Raw genomic sequence first — 19,561 nt, 5'->3', positions numbered from 1 at the left:
TCCAGAAGTGCATCACATTTTTTTGCTCGCCAGCTGCAATAAGGTGAGACGGCGTCGAGGGATCTGGGCGCCCCAAACCACCTTACCTTTCACTCTAAATGTCTCCGTGATGTAGTGAAGAAATGTGGGGAATCTTTCAGAAAATGCAAATTTTGAGGAGGTTAAATATTCACCAATTGCGTACAAGGTGGCGTGGCATCAACGTTAAAAAGTCATGCAAAGCTGCATTCGTGATTTCTTGTATTACTTTCTTGTTTACCCCCATCACGAGGTAGCATTTGGTGATGCAAGGACAAGATTTTCTTGTGAGCAAAAAAAAAAGAATCAGGACCAAAACAGCTTTGCTTGGCAGAACAGCCCTCCCACACAAAAACATGTTCTACCATCACAGGAATTTTGAAGAGCTTGGGCACAGGCAGACATTTCTAATACTTGGCATTTAACGCTGTCCAAAAGAGTTGAGGCTGAAAAAAAGAAAAGAAAGAGGAGAAAAGCTGATTATGTCAAATTCTGGTTAAACCATGAGCACAAACGCAATACGGCACAAATATGGAAAAACAAAAACAAGTCTATGTCTTTGGATGAGTTCATTTCTGAACCTTAGAGACCATAAGGTGGATATGACAAGTCTTGAGCGCCTCGGAAATTAAAAGTAATAAAGCATACAATCTCATAAATGTTCAAAGGATTTTAATCATTTAAAAAAAAATTATAAAGAAGAATCATTTATTTATTTGTTATCGGAATGAGGAAGGTTTCCAGTGACCTGTAGGTAGCTATTCCTTCTGGAGATTATTCAAACAAAGGGAGCTTTTTGTTCCTTTTTAAAGCAAGAGCTCAATCGAGCCCATAGAGGCAGTGAGACCTTACAAAACAGGCCTGATAGCAGCTTATCAAACATCTCACTCACATTCATATAAAAGTCAAATTTAGTAGAGGGGATGGCTCATGAGTACAGTTAAAATTAACATTATCAGCTGCTGTCAACAGTAGTCTCTCTTCTTCTTCAGGCCCGCTTACTTGGAAAAACCCCCGAAGGGCGATTTATTGAGATAGCAAACTGAGATGCCCTCCTTTGTGGTGTCGCTTCTTTGGAAATGACTGTGGGAGGTTTCTAATAAGCACTAAATTATTGAGGGAAAGTGAAGAATCGTGTCGAGGCTGATGACCGTAAGAATAACACCGGCATAGTCGACACATGTTGTGAGTTTAAATCCACTGAACACAGTAGTCACTTCAAAGCAAAGGTCATTCATGAGTCAGTAAAGTCCAGTCTGTAAAAAGTTGAGGTTTTTTTTCTAAATCTGCATTTTTGCAAGCTATATTCAGGAGATATACATGCAGTCCTAAGTATGATGCTGACATAAACTAACTTGAATTCAATTGCAGATATATAGTTTGGTTACTTTGCAAACTAATGCTGTAATAATGGCCAATATAATGCCACTGGCATAGTCAACCGCAAATGTCACCTGGCTCTATTTAGCAGGATTTTTCCACCCTTGGTGGTTCGGGTTACTTTGGGTTGTTACTCTTTGTTTTAAAATGATTTACGACAGGAACATTTCTGATGTGGAAGAATGTTGTTTGTATCAGTTTGAGGCAATACTTCCTCACCAACTGCATGTTTAGTCCACACATGATCCATTGTATGATCTGAAACTCTGTCACAAATAAAGACAAATCCTAAAATCGTGGATTAAGAGCAACACTTTGATGGCACCAGCTGCTGGAAACATCTGATAGTTCAGTCTAATTGTGAATGACCACATCTTTGTTCAAGGGAAGGCAGTGGGGACAAGCACAATGTTCAGGTATAACAAAATACAATGGTACTGATACATTTATATCTGTTGCTAATATTAATAAACCTATAAAAACAGTCTTTTTTTAAACATACACAGCCAATATGAAAACATTGCTGTTACAGTGCATTAGTAGGATGCACTATCGACATTAAAGCACTGTGAAAGCCTGACTACAGTGTAATTGAACCGACAGTTTGATTAAAATCCTCCTCTAGTAGTTTGTTAGCGTCACCTACCTCATGAAAAGTATTGTTGTAGTTGCAGGTGTCCTCCAGGTGGAGGCAGTGTATGACACTCAGAACAGCTGGTCTGTGAGGCTTTTTCACGTGAATAAGAAGATAAAGAAACACGGATAAAGCTGCTGTGTGGTGTAAACATGTAATGTGTGTTGTAAATTGTAACCAGTAGTTTGTAAAATGAGTAAAAGAATCTGGGTCCCGCTGTATTACTCAGGCTGCACTACAGCGTCTATTCACAGGCGCGATCCCACTACTGAGCGGCACGGGGGCTTTAACCTGCTCCGTTTCCGGCCTGGGCCGATGCACCCCTCCTTAGACGACCTGGTGGTCCCGGGCTCCCCAAGGAGCACCATATCGATACCGAACTTAGTGCGGACACCCGATCGGCATAGTCCGCTGCAGCTCAGAACTCCTGAGCTCAAACGCTCCGCCAGACTCAGCCTCCCAGTAACTTGGATTACAGGCGCGCGCCACCGCACCCGGCGAGGAAAAGAAACTACCATAGGGCTTTTGACTTGGACTAACGTGACGTCATCATGGAGGACGCTGCAGCGGCTTCTGGTGGTAGAAAAATATAACTGCAGCTGCAGAGAGGAATAATAATAAGATAATTAGCTTATTATGCCCGCTTGAATCACACTTTTACATATAAAGTCTCATAATATTGTAATGGCTCATCTGCAGTTCACCTATCTGTCCAGTCTCCCTTGTACACAGGGCAATACATTTATTTTATTTATAAAATGTAATAAAAAAATAAAATCAATCATAATCAAGATATGAGTGATGCTCCTGGCCACATATTCTCCTAGTACTCATGAGTATCACATTCCTGCCTTTCTTTGGCACATAAGACACACAAACCTGGAAGAGTTGACCGGCCCGTTCTGTGTAGAACCCTCAGCTCAGAGCATAGAACTCTGAGGTCAGAGTATAGAACCCTGAAGTTAGAGCATAGAACCCTGAGATTTGAACATCCATATTTCTTCCCTTGCTAGCTGCTGACGGGTTGTCCTGGTGCTCGTCTTCATTTTGAAACTAGCTGACGCTCAATCTCATCCTCTTCTTCAAAGTCACTGTCAGACTCTGAATTTTCATAAATGTGATCCTCACATTCTGAAACCTCTTCCTCTCCATCATCATCAAAAGTTTCTTTCTGTTCCAAAAGCAATTGCAAGGCCCTCTGAACAGAGAATACATAGGCCACCTTGATTAGTTGTGATCAGGAACCACATGGGTAAAGCTATATGTATTGTGTCCCGCCCCCAATTTGCAGCTTGGATAGAGTATGAGCAAATAAAGACTGGTTCCTGTAAAGACAGGGGCAAAAATGTGTGCGGGAATATGAAAGTTGGTGCTTGAATTTATCAGCAATGTTGCATTGGAAATGTGTTCTGATTAATGTTCTTTACATAAAATGAGCCAAGGCCAATGAGTCTGAGTTTGGAAAATAATTAGTATAATTTTTCTTTTGATAACAAATTAAAGTGGGTCCCACACTAAAACACCACAAAAGGGTTCATGTTAACATTACATCTTTAAGCTTAGCGGAAAATAAGTTCCATGTACAATGTTTTCTTGTAAAACCAAACTGTACTGATAATTGTACAGTTTGGTTTTATGTTCTCTGCTTTGCCATCTGCAAGGGACTTGTACCAGATCTTATCCATTCAGTAGAACACGAAACAGCCAACAACTATCCTGATTTGCAAACTGTAGGAGTCACAAGTATATATATATATATATATATATATATATTTTAATTGGAATTTTGGGAATATTAATAATTTAATTTCTGAATTATGCTCATTGGCCAGGAACTAAGATATGTACAATATAATGAAAGGCATTTATGTTAATGATTGACGATCCTTCCTTCTGTTGATGACATGACGGGAGCAGGTGCAAAACAAAGAGCTGCATTAGGCATGGGAGCATATAGTTTTTAGACCGTGTGACAGAGTTTATTATTTGTGTATTTAGTTAACGCTTTGCTGCATAAAATAAAGATAAAAAAGAAAAGAGTTAAACAATCTTTCATTCGCGTACGAAAAGGAAGTCAAAAGGAGTGTCTGCAGCTCTTTATAAAGAAAAGAAAATAAATGACTAGATGACATAAGTTTAAAGTTCACTGTTGAGTATTTTAATATCCCGAGAGAGCAAAAACCTTTTCATCTTACAAAACAATTCATTTAAAAATGAACCCAAACAAAACATTAAAACGAAATGAAACAACAGTTGAAGCATGAAAATCAATAGACACAGATGGCGAACATCCTCCGTAGCTTCAAATGTATCAAACTTCCATCAAGACTCCCTGGACTTTATTAGCTGTGAGAGAGTAAAACAGCAATTAGTGCATACAAAAAAGGTATGATAATGCTACTTAAATGATGTTTTTATTCATTTATATTTTATAAAATGTTTGGTTGGGTCATTAGTATATTAGTTAGATTATTTAATGCAAGGGATACTGTTTGTTAACAAGCTAAACATTTCAACCATACGGAATTTAAAATGACCTCATCTGCTCACCTGCTCTGTGTTTTTGTCCACTTCAGGGCGTGTCTCGGAGGCACAGTTGTTGTCGGGTGGTAGAAGGTACATCCAGCTCGCTTACACTGAGCCGCAAAGCGACAAGACTGTGGATGAGAGAAACTACAATTTAGAAAATTGTCTTCTCGACAAAAGAAGAGCGCAAAAGAAACTGCAGCTTTCACATATAAGCAGTTATCCATGAAACGCATTTATTAAAATTACCATTACAGATCAGAGCACCACATCCACACTTTCAAATGTTTTACCTTGGGGTGATAAAATGGACAGTCCATCTTCTTGCACTCTGGGAAGAAGCGGCACACACTAGTGGTTTGCACCGGCTGCACTGCTGTAAACACAAAGAGTTCAAATTAGAAGATCTCCACATCCCCTTTATGTTGTTGCTTTAGTCGTGGAACCTAAATACACTCGTACAAATCTTAGTTTGTGTCATAGTTGTCGGAACAGTTTGTGCCGAGTCACAGATGTAACGAGAGAGTACCTGGCCTGGGCGGAGCAGCAGCTGGGCTTCTTCGGCTGACATGAGTGAAGGGACAGTCTGGCTTGGTGCACCTGGCATCGTATTTACAATTGGGATGCACAAAAAGGCATTTATCCCCAAACTTGCAAGTGGGAAAAGTCCTTTTGAGAAACAAATGGGAATCATGAAAACTTATTTAGTAATTGGCGAGCCATAAAAACTATATTATTGTATATTAACAGAGATACTCACTTGCACTGTGTTGTAGGGTGATGGTACAAACACTCGTCTCCACTTTTACAGACCGGCCAGAACCTGCAGCGCTCAGTCACCTTCCGTTTCTTTAAAGAGATGGCACACTCTTCCGCCTCCTCAACTTCCATCATATCATCTGTCAAAAGATGACAGGAAGTAATGTAACATTTGAAATGTAAGAGATTACATTATTATTCTTGCAGTAAGGAATTACGCTGACAAGACACCACACCTTCTGAGGATGCGAGTCTCCCCTGTAGTCTGTGAAGGATGCTGACTTTGGACTCCCTGTTGACGGGGACGGTCGCCTCGGTGACCTTTGAGGGTGGTCTCACGTAATCCAGCTCCATCTCGGACTCTGCGAGATTCCCCAGCGGGCTCGGTACCCCATCCAGTGTCACTATGAACTTGGGGCTTGCAGAGTCACCCCTCTCCTTACTGGTGTGAAAATAAAAAGGCTCATGTATAAATGAAAAGAGCGGCAAATATATTCATAAAGTGTGTGTGCGTGCGTGGGTGTGTACCTGGCCTGGACAGTGCGTGGTACAGCAGACTGGATGTCCCCTTTGACCTGAGGAGGATGCTGGCTTTTGGTTGAAGACTCTCCCAGCTGCGGTCGGCTCACTATAAAGGAGCGGGTATCAAACGGCTTTGTATCACTGCCTTCAGCGACCTCAGGACCTAAAAAATCCCAAACGCAAACGTCGCAGTCTAATGCATAACTAACGACAATCTAGTCGGCATCTTCTGGGATATTTATAATTAGATACTACTTTCACATGTCCGCAGTAGGAACAAAAAAGAGAAACTTTTTATTGTAGCGCATGTCTAAAGATGCCCCATAAAAGCACTCATGAAAGCCTCACCATAGTCACTCTGCTCTTCTCCTTCATTGCGCTCCACCAAGTCCAACTGAAGGCGAGAAGCTAAAGATCTCACTGGAGCTGGCAGGAAAAACGTCAGTAGAGTCATCATCAAATACTGATTATTTTACATTTGTTTATTAGTTTAGCTCACTGGGATTCTGACTTTCAGGCAACAGATTGTTTAAAGCAGTGTATAGGAAAAGGCACACCATCTGCACCAGCTCTACTCTTCACCTACCATGGGTTCTGGAAGGAGGTAGGTCTGCAGAGGTGTAGGTCTGGACCCTGGGGGTCAGGCTGTGGAGGTGCTCCTGGACCAGCTGGATGGCTGCAGTCATCTCCTCACTGTTGGCCATACGAGTACGAGGGGCAACAGGAACAGTCTTCCTCTGTGGTACTGGGGTTAAAAAGGGCAATGTTAGGGATAACAGCAACTGCTTAAGTTGACTGCAGTAATAAAACAATGTTCATGGCAACTCATTAAACATACTTGAAGGGTAGGTTGTAGTTTTGGTGATTGAGTCTTGAGCCTCAGAGATGGCCTTCAGTATCAGATTCCTGTTGGCTTGCTTGGCTGGAGGGAGAGTGGGCCTGAAACCATAGACACCACAGTCATGTTAAAGTTCAGCAAAGACTTTCAGCTGTCTGATCATTCAAAAAGATTGATCAGTGCTGGATTGTAACGGAGGTCTTATATGATAACTACTGCAGTGTAAAATATGGGTTCTAACTGAATGCAAATACTTTGGACAAATCACATTTGCTACATAATTGTAGTTATTAACACTGATTTACAGTTCTTGTGGACCCTCTAATTCAATAATGTATACCACAAAATGTTATAAAATATCACATGAGACGTTAACACTGACTTGCGTTCAGGTTTGGAGGGTAAGGACACTCTACTAGAAAGGCCTCTGCCTCCATATCCTGCATCTTCCTCTTCCATGTCGTCGCTGTCCTCATCTGCCGCTCGGTTCACTCGCACCACTGAACTCGCTACCGGCGCCTTACGCTTCCGTGACAACTCCTCCTGCTGCTGAACAAAGACGAAGATCATTGACATTATGGATCCTGTGTGGCACCATGTCCACAGAAAGTTGCTGAACACATTCCTCAAGTCCCAGTACCCTGCTGGATCCGGTTCTGGAGGTTCTGCTGCTTCTGCTGTCCTGCTGCCTGGACTGAGAGGTTCCTTCAGACGACCGACACGTTTCTGCAGAACTTAATGTTGTAAACTTGCTCTGACCCGGTCTGTAGATTTCAGCTGTGGGTCTACTAGATGCTCCGCGGGTTCGACCATGGTTGGTTCCCATCTCTACAGGATCCTCGGCGATGAGGTCATCATCCATCTCTGGCTTGATATCAAGAACCGCATCTAAGGGGAGCAGCTCCATGAGGGGCTTAACTGTGGAGGTAAGTCGAGAGGAACTCTTCTCCAAGCTACTTCTCCTGATAACAGACAGAGGTATACAAGTTTGTACATTTGCAAGGTCTGTCATGTGTGCCGTTAAAGAAAATGAACAGCAAACATTAAATGTCAGCACATGAGGACAAAAACAGAATTCCAGCATTGCATTAAGCACCTGCTTTCATGAGCGGAACTAGACACGCGCGCTTCAGTCTTATCAGAGCGGGAGCTGGACACCGTCAGCACCTTCAACTCCTCAGCTCTGCTGTCCTCGCTTACAGAGGACCGGTTCTTCCCGGCCAAAATATCATCGTCAGACTGGATCGGATTTCCACTTAGGGATGCGGGCTCTGCAACAACAGTGTAGGAAAGCAAAGAAAGGATGAGCTTTGTGTAAAGACGCTAAAACTACAAGTCATGTGCCTTCATAAAGTATAAAACAGCTATCCCTGACTTACCGACTGCAACAGATCTTAACTTCTCAAGGACACCCTGTAGCCTAAAAAAACAAAAAAAAAACATGTTAATGCCTAGAACTGGTATCCTAGTAGTGTTGAGATGAATAACTGAAAAGGGTCAAGGGGTGAAGGACGGTTCTTGCTTCTTTTGCATGTTACCAGACAAACAACAGAGTGGAATTGAATAAGACAGGAATATACACGTTTGGCTCTTTTCATCGTACCACACTGTGAATTTAAAAGTGTTGTTTCCAAGGAAAAGGGAGAGATCGTCAGACATCTGTTGAGAGGTTTTCTTGTTTGCAACCATCACCATAATATAGTCAGGAAGTTCTTCATCTGAAGTCAGTAAAGAGAGGAAACACGTAAATTATTGCATGTAAATGCATGTGATCTGAGTATCAAGAAGCTCACATCCAGGACGACTCAGCGTGAATCCTGTTCACTTACCAACATATGCACCGAGCTCTTGAAGCTTGCCCTTGATAGCCGCCTGAAACAGACCAAAAGTACAGTGAGGTGTTATTATAGAGCGAGCTGAACATATTCACAGACAAAAGCTAACAAATGATAAAGAAGCGCCGCGGATCATTACGACAGAAGTTTCCTTTCACAAACAAAAAGCTGTCAACATGTCTGTCCAGCCAGCCTGCCGGACACGTTACCAATTGATGGAGCAACCCCTCCACCGCCACCGGCCTTGAGAAACAAAACCTGTCCGTTAACGCTCGCATGCGTATATTCGTAACTAGCTAGCATAAGCTAGCTAGCATATGCGGTAGTCAAACAGTAACCAGGCCATAGGTCCGTTTAAATACGTCATATTCAGCATGCAATGCTACCCACTCTTATTTTCTTGCTTATCTCTGTTCCGATTTCCATGGTTGTTGTTTAACTCAAGTAAATACGTTATAAAAAAAAAGAAGCGATTGCTGCTCTAGCTTCACCGCTAACCAACAACTAGCTAACCAACGGAGACAACTGTGACGTCAGGTGACCGACGAAGGAAGCCGACCAGGGACAAAACAAGGACACAACAATTTATCTTTTTATTTTTTAAAGACGGTCTATGATAGTTTTTTTTTCTTTCGGCAGTTTTAGTTTCATGGCTATCGTTTTGACGTGTAAATTAATAGCACATTACAGTAAGATATTGAAAAAGAAAGTATCAAGCTCCTCCGCTGCACTGCACACAACGCAGAAGGAATCACAAAAAAAAAATAACAATATATGTCTAAATCCACAAAATGCAATAGATGAAATATATATATATCTTTCTCTCTCTGTATATATATAGATATATATATATATATCTATAGATATATAGATAGATATATAGATATATAGAGATATATATATAGATAGATATATCTATATCTATATATATATCTATATCTATATCTATATCTATCTATATATATATACATATATATATATATATATATATATATATATATATATATATATATATATATATATACATTACGACTTTACAAAAGTCACCACTTGCTAGATCCTCTGTGGATTAATTATCACTGTACACGTGTATGCTTCACATACATACTTTGCATTTTGCACTATGTATTGTTTACATTTAATTTGCTTAATTAATGAATACATTCTGCAGCTGTACATACATTTCATTCCAGTTATTTGTATTCTATTTTATTGTGTAAAATATAATCATATATATTTTACTTTATTTTAATTTGATTTGTATATGTCTTTCATCCCTGTTGCTTCTTATATATTTTATATTGTGTGTTTATTTGTATCTTCAAGTTGTAAGGCGCCACTACAACAACAAATTTCCCCTTGGGGATTAATAAAGTATCTATCTATCTATCTATCTATCTATCTATCTATCTATCTATCTATCTATCTATCTATCTATATAGTATCAATACGTATATGTAAAGGGGAGGTGGGGCGTGAGAAACATCAGATAACGACTAGTGTCCACTATTGTAAATGTGATGCTGTTTTCATCCCTTTATAGCAGGTGATAGCAAGGTTGTATGTGTGTATACAGTTTTGTATCTGATTTATGTGTGAATGACCAACAGCTTCTAACCGTGTTTTTAACTTTTCTCAGGATTCTCACAATCTCAATAGGATAACAATCTGTGATAATTTCAGTTAAACAAAAATATGGAGATCAGATGCTGCAATAATCATTTTGTTATATTGGTAGTTGTACCGTGCAGTCATACTAAATTACATGACAGTTCTTCATGGACAGAGAGGAAATAAAACATACTTTTACTACTACCTCAGTGCTGTCGCCACAAGATGGCGGAAGAGACCATGAAGACAAATCTGTAATAATCTCAGTTAAACAAAGATATGGAGATCAGATGCTGCAATAATCATTCTTGTTATATTGGTAGTTGTACTGTGCAGTTATACTACATTAAATGACATTTCTTCATGGGCAGAGAGGAAAGAAAACTTACTTTTACTACTACCTCAGTACTGTATCCACAAGATGGCGGAAGAGACCATTAAGAAAAAACTATGATTTTCCCCATGAACAAGTCATATTCCAAAAAAAGAAGACTTACTCCAACAAAAAATGATCAAAACTAATACAGAAACATAAACCTGAAATCCCTGACTGACCATTCAAATGTAAATTCAGTCATAGTTTGATAAAAAGATTGATAATAAAAATACAGATTTAATAAATGGTTATGGTTTTACCATTAGTCTTATATCGTTAAACTGACAGACTAATCATAGACATTATACCTCATCTTAGACAACCTAAAACATTTTGGTGGTGCACATTCAAGAAATGTATGCTGCAGCAAGTTATAGTGAAGAAAAGAAAACGTTTGTGAAACTCATGTTAGTGTTATAATTTAAGTTGTATGGCACGTGTCTTTGACTTTCTAATGTTCATAGCTGTATATTTTCCTCAGATATTATTTCCTGTTTTGCAGCCCTCAATGCCAACCAACAATGACGGGAAGGATCTTGCTCGGTGTCTAGACGTGAGTCTAACACACTCTCAGCCACGGCCGTCTGCTCAGTCTCTCTGCCTGCTTTGTTCACACTGTCTGTTGTGCACATTGTTTAATGTGTAGAAACATCAACTTGGCTCTGTTTTCACAATCACGTTATGTAAGAAACTGACGTTGACCTCTCATAATATTCCTGTTTATACATATTGTATATTTCTATTCTCATTAGCATTCACATACTGTTTTTTTTATGTGGGTGGTGCAGTACACTTGTGCTACAACAGAGTTTGAGAACATGATCATTTACCGTTTGGATAGAACCATTATGAGTGTGACACAGTGTGGCTGTTTGGTCTCACGTTTTGGAAACCTCTTCCAGTTTTGCTTCAGAAGTCAAACTGCGGTAATGCATTCAGCTTTGATTCCCTTGAGAATGACAGGGTCATTAGTGGAAACAAAAGTGTTTATTTGTCTAAAACTTTCAAGTCATTCTCATAAATCACCAGGATGTCATCACCTATATTATTTGTCATACAAATGCAGTTTCCTTTTCTATCTTTTTTTTTCATTGTGAATGAAACAGAGCTTTGAATGGCTCCAATAGTAACCCAGGAGTATGGCAGAAAAAAATTCCACTCACTGCAGAGAGAAGCTTTACTTCATCGTTGCTCATTTCTCGAGTGCTTAATTGGATCAAGGCAAAAGCCGGACCTCTGCAGTGACCCGTGGAACAATAGTATTGCATCAACATCCATTAGCAGAACCAAAACAGCCCTCGTACTGTATCACCACAAGCAGCAAGTCTGAGCGGCTCCACGTTCTGAAGGCATGGTGTATTTTTATCATCCAATGTGTTTGCTCTCTTGTGCGATATTGCTGTGTAAGTGCAGCGCTCACCAGGTGCATGCTGTATTAATCACTACAATAGTGAAATATAAACCAAAACCCATTTAGGTGCAGTGAGTGTTGGCAGATTCCTGGATTTAACCTTGTCGTCACTGTGAGATTGCCATATTTGCCTCGACATGCCTGTAGGAACCTCGATTTAAGCCTCAGCTCACTGATGATATTTTTCAACCCACACTGTACAGAAGTGCTGGGCTGCTGGGTAATCTGGATAACTCCCAGTAAAACCATGCATTGCAATTTAAACATTACTTTTTGAATACACCATTTAAATGAACAAGACATAGCATGTTAACATGTGAGCTCAAGAGGTGTTGTTGGTAGGTATATTTTTAGACTTTGTAAGTTGAATGATTGTCTGCTTTAGGAGTGACAATAGGCAGACATACTGAACATATAACAACAAAAGAAAGACAGGATATTGGTGTGGCACCTCACAACCTACTGTTAACTCAATCTGGATAACCTGATGTGTGACCTTTTCAAATACTATTTGTTATTTTATATGATGTATCACCACTGGCAGCATATTCTATTTTAAACAAGCTATATAAGGGACTTTTTCTGTACTTTTGTTTGAACACAAACATTTTGGGGTTCCAGGGAGCACATACTGCATTTATATGGAGATGTCAACATACCAGTAATATAGGATAAGGGTGCAGTGTGAAAAACACTTATGAAAAGTTTTATGTTAATGCAACTGCATTCAGTCCCCAGCTGTAGGCCTACGTATATGTGACCGCAAATCTGCTATCGGCTGGCCTACACTCCTGGGACTGTGGTAATTATACTTCCCTTTTCTGTGAAATGTTGTCATAAAAACTAAGTGACTTCAGTTGTGAATCAGCTGATGAACTTCTGCGAATTCCTCAACTGCACACTCTTTACTTACCATGGATCTGTTTTCACCTCTCCTTGACTCAAAGACACACTCATCCCTCTGAAACCTCTTCACCATTAAGGAAAGTAATACTCTTTTAGTGTCATGTTGCAGTTTGTACAAGTCAAGATCCTGCCTTGAGGCTGTAGAGAGGGAAAAGAAAGGATGTAAAGGTAGATTACAGGGAAAAAGCCTTTAACAAAGACGTGCACAGGAAGATAATTCATTGCACCTGCTCTGACAATGTCCAGTAACCTGAGACAGGCTTTCCTGGACAAGATGACACCTGTATGAATGAAGCTGCTGCAGCTGGGTGTCACATTTACATTTTGCACAGATACACACAGCGAGAGGAAGACTAGTATGCATACAGAGTCACACAGTGGAACAGCTGCTCAGATTTAACACTTAGATAGTGAAACAGAGGTGATGTCAGAAAAGTTCCAGTGGAATTTTTGGTTAGCTGAAAAAGATAAAAACCCCATACAATCAGTTAAAAGTGCTTATTTTCAACCAATTGTGCAGCAATACGATACATTTCTTGATTACATTGTGTCCAGACATGTTTTGACAACACCCACATGCCAAAAGGTTTAACCCAGTTCTGATTAAAAACCTTTGAGAGATGAAGCTTTTACTCATTAGTATGACAAGACAGTAAAGGCCTATTAAGATTTACAGCTGGTCTAATCGCTGTTGCCAAACCTGCTGGAGCTTCAGTGGAGAGGCTGGTGGGTCACTGCAGCACCGAGTCTGCATGAGTTAGGGTTATGCAACTGGCAACGTTTTCAAATATTCATCTTTGTGTTGTGTAGGAGTGCAGGTCAAGGGTCAAACAGCAAATTCAGAGAATTACACAACCTGGAAAGTGGTCGACATAACTCCACTCTCAAGGAACTTGACAAACTCTGCCCTGCAGTCTGTAACATGTGCACTTCTGTAACAGCCGTCTCATCAGCAGAGAGGTTTGGCCATTGCCACAATGCATCTACTTGTATTATTAACTGGCCAATTACAGCATTGTTTGTGTGGAGTGAATGTTTTGTTTCTGTTTTAACCTTCTTTCCTTGTTTTCTTACACTCACCAACCACCCACACAGACTATGTTTTGGTAGTTTCTTCAAGAGATATGAGCTGGTTGTTCAGAACAAATCCACACTCTTGTTTCTTTTTGCTATCATTATGAGCTGAGTGCAGAGAATAAGGGGATTTTCTGGATCATATGAGGACATAAATCAAGTGCAGGAACCTATTATGTGACTGATTATTGAGAAGACATATTCAAGGGAAAAGGAAACATGTGTATTTGCTTTGTTGTTTCATGAGAATATTGATACCACTCTTGCATTTGTATGCTTTATATGAAGCTGCAATCTGCAACTGGTTAGCTTAGCGTAAAGACTGCGAGCTCTGCCCAAAGGTAGGTAGCCAGCTTCTAGATTACTTTCCCAAAAAACAATTTCTTTAACATTTGAGCTCACAGAGCAGGTTCTCAGTTATCAAATCGCAAATCTAGTCTTCTGATTTTACCATCTTGTCAGTATATAAATCTAATTCCTTTAATAGCTTGCGGTGCGAGCCAAATAAAAATATATTACATCACCATTTTTTAAGAGATTATGATAGATCAAAACTTGTATTTGCAGAGGAAGAGGCAAGCAAATATATATCCAATGCAAAGTACATCAACAATAATGCCATAGTTCACTATCAGAATCAGAATCAGAAACCGTTTATTGGCCAGGAATGTTTACACAAATGAGGAATTTTTCTAGGCGGAAGGTGCATACATTAGACATGAGAAGTTAGACGAGACAAACAACAATCAACGACAACAACAGTGCAATGGGTATTACATTAAGTATAAGATAAAGTGAATGAATGAATCCTTTGATAAGAAAGGGCCATGTTGGTTGGTTGGTTTATGACGAAAGTACTATCAGGTCAAAGACATTGCCAAGATCCTTTCTAAACTTAATGTGTGGAAAAATCCCCTTTGCTCAGTTTTTATTGCTTCCTTATGATATTAGAAAGTGTAAATGGTGCATTGTGTGAATTCAAAGAACGTTGTGACCCTGATAATGTCTGAAGACAAGTACATACATTGCAAATATGTCAAATATCACACATTTTGTGCAAAAGAAGCAGGCTGATCGTCCGCCTCTGATATGTTAAAATATCAAAAGTATATTAACTTTCCACATGCTTTTTCATCTGGGACATTCTTTGACCCTGCTCTCGACACTACAAGCCTGACTTGTGCGCAGCTATGGGTGCATTCAGGGAGGACATGTTGGTCTGAATGGCCGTAGCATGTTTAGTTTACAGCTACTCAAGACACTTCTCAGATGAGCTCTGGTAAAAACCTCAACATCTTGGCACGGCTCATGGAGTCATGTAACAACGTGTACTGATTGCATTTGCAGCTGCTTGGCCTCAACAAGTGCATTTTCCTATTTGAATAGACAACATATGTGGAGTCTCTTTGTTTGCAAAAAGGTTCAACTCCTGATGTTTCCTTGTACTGTAGCTTTTTATAACATATGTATTAGTCTAAGGGCCTGACATTTGGTTTTGAGGTTCCTATTATTTTCATGAAATCAAACAAAAGATAACACTTCACTTATATGTTGTTGGGACTTCACCATGTGGCCGGAAACAAGGAGAGAGGCCTGCATGTAATTTTGAATGCCTATTGTGAAATCTCACCAACCCCCCTCAACAGGCATCAAAATCTCACCTGAGTGTGAGATTTGGTTCAAACCACAACAATGGTGCCTCATTGTACAAGAACTACAGGAACCCCAGGGAGTCCCTGTGACACGGCCACGACTTCAGCAACACTATATAGACTGAGTACCACTGAGTGTTGTTCAGTATTGCGTAACATAACTGTTGTGCTTGTTGCTGCTGTAATAGTGTTGTTCCACTCAGCTGAGCTTTGTTGTGTTTGAACCCGCCACCACGAGTAAAGTCAGTAAACTGTACTTTATTATTTAAAGGTTCAATGCCGTGGCCGCCAAATCTGAGTTTGCCAGGTGGGCTTCTGTGTGATAAATTAACAGTTGCTGTACTTTACTGCTGCGGTGAGGATCTGCCTTGTTTTGAGTGTTTTCTTCTTAATTTTCAAACTAACCCACACACACGCATATGTACGCACACTCACACACTTATGGAACTACATTTGCCATCTTGCTCTCTTTATCTTTCTTTTTCCCTCCCTCTTTTCCTCACACACACACACGCACGCAGGCACGCATCCTCGCTAATAACCAAACCCGCTCCTGCCAGATCCCAACAATGTATTCCAATAACATCATATTCAAGTGTTGCTATCAAGATTGCTTTTAAAGAACTGTTGTATTTTTCCAGTAAGCATTAAGTCACAGGTTTTCTTTAACCTTCTTGAACAATATCTTTCTCCCCCCTTCTACTTTATAAAGCACATCACGTTCAGTCTATTTTCACTAATAATCTTCTTATAAATACGGGAGAGCCATTGAGGTGGATGTGGTGTGATTGTGTGGTGGAGCAAGCTGTGCAGCTGTTTGGCTTTAATTAGAGTATTAGCAGGGTGCCGAGCCGGGCTTTTCATCAGAGGACCAAAGGAGGGAGAAGTTTCACAATGAGATCCCCTGCAGAGCTAGTTTATCACTGATGTTGATAAGACTAATCTCCTCTGTGAATGTTTAGATATGATATTCAAATAAAATCTAATAATAATTAACATGTTGCTTTTGAATACATTAGGAGACACTATTAAGCTGCGAGATAGATGATTATTTTCCAGGCTCATGGGGTCTGATGATTCTTGGCTGTCATCATAGTTCAACATAGCCTGTGTTTCTACTTTGGCAGATGATTCATTATTATTCATACAGCTTTCCAACCAATAGGTTGAGCAACCTATGACATGTTTATCACATCCTGTAAACACTGCAACACTCTGAATACTAAATCACTTGGAGATGCACTTAATCTTAATTTCCACTGCACGGTTCAAGTCAACTAGCTTTTAAGACCAGGTCCTTTTCTCTATTTCATTTTTCACAGCAGATATAGTGCCCCCTCACATCGCCTTTGCAACGGCATGTGAAACGCCTGAGACATTATCTTTAACACGACACTCATTGAATTCTTCAATCAACAACCAAACAGGAACGTCTCAACCTTGTCAATTGTGTATGCTGCAGTTTTGCTTAAAGGCTTACAGTATCAGTGTGGATGATTTAGTGGGAGGTTGCAGACTGCCACAAACTGAATAGCCCGTTGCTCCCTCCTCCCTTTACAAGCATGTTGGAGAACTACGGTGGCCTACAGGTAACATGAAAACACAAAAGGCTCACATTAGAGCCAGTGTTTGGACTTAGTAGGACTTAGCTCACGATGTAGACATAAGTCTCATTCTAAGCTAAACACACCACTTCTTAATAACAGGTGAGAATGAACTCATGAAAATATAGTTATGAATATCATATTCTATTTCGGCTGATAGCTCCCCCAAAGTCCTACTGACTGGCTCTTTTACATCTTAAGTCAATAAAAAAATGTCGATCTTGATGCTAGCTTGGTTAATTATAAATAGCACGCTTGTGCAGGATGTCCCGTATCACGCAGGTGACGATTCTGGTGACCAATCAGTGGATTGAAGTGTTTTAACTCCACTTGGGACAAAAAAAGGTACTTGGTGCTATTCACAACTTTTGCTGATAGAAAACCAAAAAAAGAGAGACTTGAGTAGAGCCTTGCCGTACCGTGCAGTTGAAACACCCACACAAAGAACTTCTCCCTGCATCCGGATATATTCATTTCGACAGGTCGTGGGCGTGAAGTTTCTCACTGTAAGTGACTCAGTGTGAATACACTGAGGCATTTCCTCAAACTTCCAAAACCACTGACACGATTACCAGTACCACACTGAACAGAAAAAGTTATCAAACAACTATTGAACAATCTTTCTCTTCTTATAACCATTAAAAAAGCCAAAGTCCTATCTGATAACCACCTTTTCTATGTGTTTTATGTAAATATCTCCATGTCAAATTCTATCCATTAAGCACATTTATCCTTAACAACATGCTTTTCTATCGATCTAGGTATTCGAACAGAGAATCACATGTTTCCACAAAGTCAGGCTGCTTATTTACTGTGACCATTTTTGTTTGTACATAGTCCTTTATTTCTATTTTTCTTATGTTTATTAGTAAAGAAAATTAAACTAAATAAAGCTGACCATTGATACATACAAAATGCAGTGTCTAACAGGTGTAGGCAAATCGATAGCTGAAGTACATGAAGTGCCTGAGGGCTGCAATGGCTGTGTCAATAACACGAACACACGAAAAGTTCTGTTGGAGAAATGGTTGTGATGACAAGACAGGTCATTTTAGCAATTAGCAATTTGAAGAGGTCTGGATTTTTCTCTGTCTGATGCCTGGCAGATGGCTCTAAGCTGGTCTGGAATCCCTCAGATGTTGTGAACTGTCCGAACAACAAGTTTCTCAAAATGGTAATTATGTGGTCATAGCCTCCGGGTTTGAACTGTGACCTTGTTCTCTAAACTCATTTCTCAATACCATCATTTACACAACTCCACACCTTAACCACCACTCACATCATCTCGTTCATAAAGGGTATATTAATGGTGATTAACTTCTCCGTAATGATTTTTAAATAGGTTTCATTTTGTTTGGAATAAAGTGCAATTTAAAACCTTCATTTGGTTAACTTCAATACATTCTGTCCTCACAGTATAATTCCCCATTCCACAAAGGGCAGCTGGTTAAAAGAGCAAATGAAACTCTGGAGGGTAAAACAAAAAAAAACTTAGATATAACTTTTCATTCTCTCATTTAAGTCTGTCTTTCAGCACTTTTTATTGCCCTCCATACCCCCAACGGCCTGTAGCTATAATTATCTGACTGCGCTGTGAATGGGTAGCAGCCTTAGGTTTCCAGATTAATTACCTTTGCGTGAACTTCACTGCTGGCGTTGCTGCATGAATAAAGCTGTCGGACACACTACACCTGACGGCTGGGAGAGCAAAGGCAAACACTGAGGAGCCGGACTTATCTCAGAGGGTTAGACAAGCCGTGGGAGATTATGGGTGCTAAATGATGAGGAACAGAGTAAGAAGACAAAGAGGTTTTCTTTTTCCCACATCATTGTCATGGAGAAAACAATTGGGGAAGATGTTTTTATAACTTGCTGTTTGGTAAATTAAATTTGAGTTTTCTGATGAATAAATGAAGAATTTACTGTTTCAAATGAAAATGGTATTTTTTTTTTTTTTGCAGCAAAATAAACTTTCAATCAGTCAGGGTTTGTCTTTACATAATCCAGCTCTTTGTTCTGGGTCCCGTCTATTTTTGGTAACATATTACATTCAATAATTATTATAATTATAAATAATAATTCTTTCATATTTTCTTTAACTTGTTACAAAGGTCACTTCTAAACAACAGCATCTGACCCGAACGTCTGCCTTTTTCCTTGCTTCAAGGTCAAGTGTTCTGAAAGAAATTCCCCCACACAGTCCCGGGAATCTTCTTCAGCTTAATCAATTTGAAGGGACTTCAGTGGGGAATTCCTTCATTGGCTGATCCCTACATAAATCAAGGCTGAATCCCTGCTCTGGCTGAAGAAAAATAACATGGCTATTAAATTCCCCCCATTATGATATTAAAGTAATCAATTATTTATTTGTGTTTATTAAGCGATGCTATTCCCAGGTTTAAGTGTCAAATCATA

General features: G+C 39.7%; 1 protein-coding gene across 3 annotated transcripts; it reads right to left on the bottom strand.

The window, feature by feature from the left end:
• Positions 1 to 4,173: 4,173 nt before the first annotated feature.
• Positions 4,174 to 9,014, bottom strand: zc3h14 (zinc finger CCCH-type containing 14). Of its 3 annotated transcripts, none has more exons than XM_079215631.1 (17): positions 8,903 to 9,014; positions 8,507 to 8,549; positions 8,281 to 8,395; positions 8,057 to 8,097; positions 7,774 to 7,948; positions 7,318 to 7,639; positions 7,060 to 7,226; positions 6,678 to 6,778; positions 6,426 to 6,584; positions 6,188 to 6,265; positions 5,846 to 6,002; positions 5,554 to 5,759; positions 5,319 to 5,457; positions 5,088 to 5,227; positions 4,852 to 4,934; positions 4,583 to 4,689; positions 4,174 to 4,378 (listed from the first exon to the last, which is right to left on the bottom strand). In XM_079215631.1, the coding sequence occupies exons 1-17, from the start codon at positions 8,936 to 8,938 to the stop codon at positions 4,375 to 4,377; spliced, it is 2,073 nt and encodes a 690-aa protein (XP_079071757.1). In that variant the 5' UTR covers positions 8,939 to 9,014; the 3' UTR covers positions 4,174 to 4,374. The 3 variants fall into 3 exon arrangements, with proteins under 3 accessions (XP_079071757.1, XP_079071759.1, XP_079071758.1); XM_079215633.1 differs by having other exon boundaries at positions 5,846 to 5,945; XM_079215632.1 differs by having other exon boundaries at positions 7,060 to 7,223.
• Positions 9,015 to 19,561: the final 10,547 nt, after the last annotated feature.

Source organism: Taurulus bubalis, assembly GCF_910589615.1.
Source record: "Taurulus bubalis genome assembly, chromosome: 3".
Taxonomy (NCBI): Eukaryota; Metazoa; Chordata; class Actinopteri; order Perciformes; family Cottidae; genus Taurulus; species Taurulus bubalis.
Note: the sequence above shows the minus strand (reverse complement) of the source record. Positions and strands in the feature narration are given on the sequence as shown.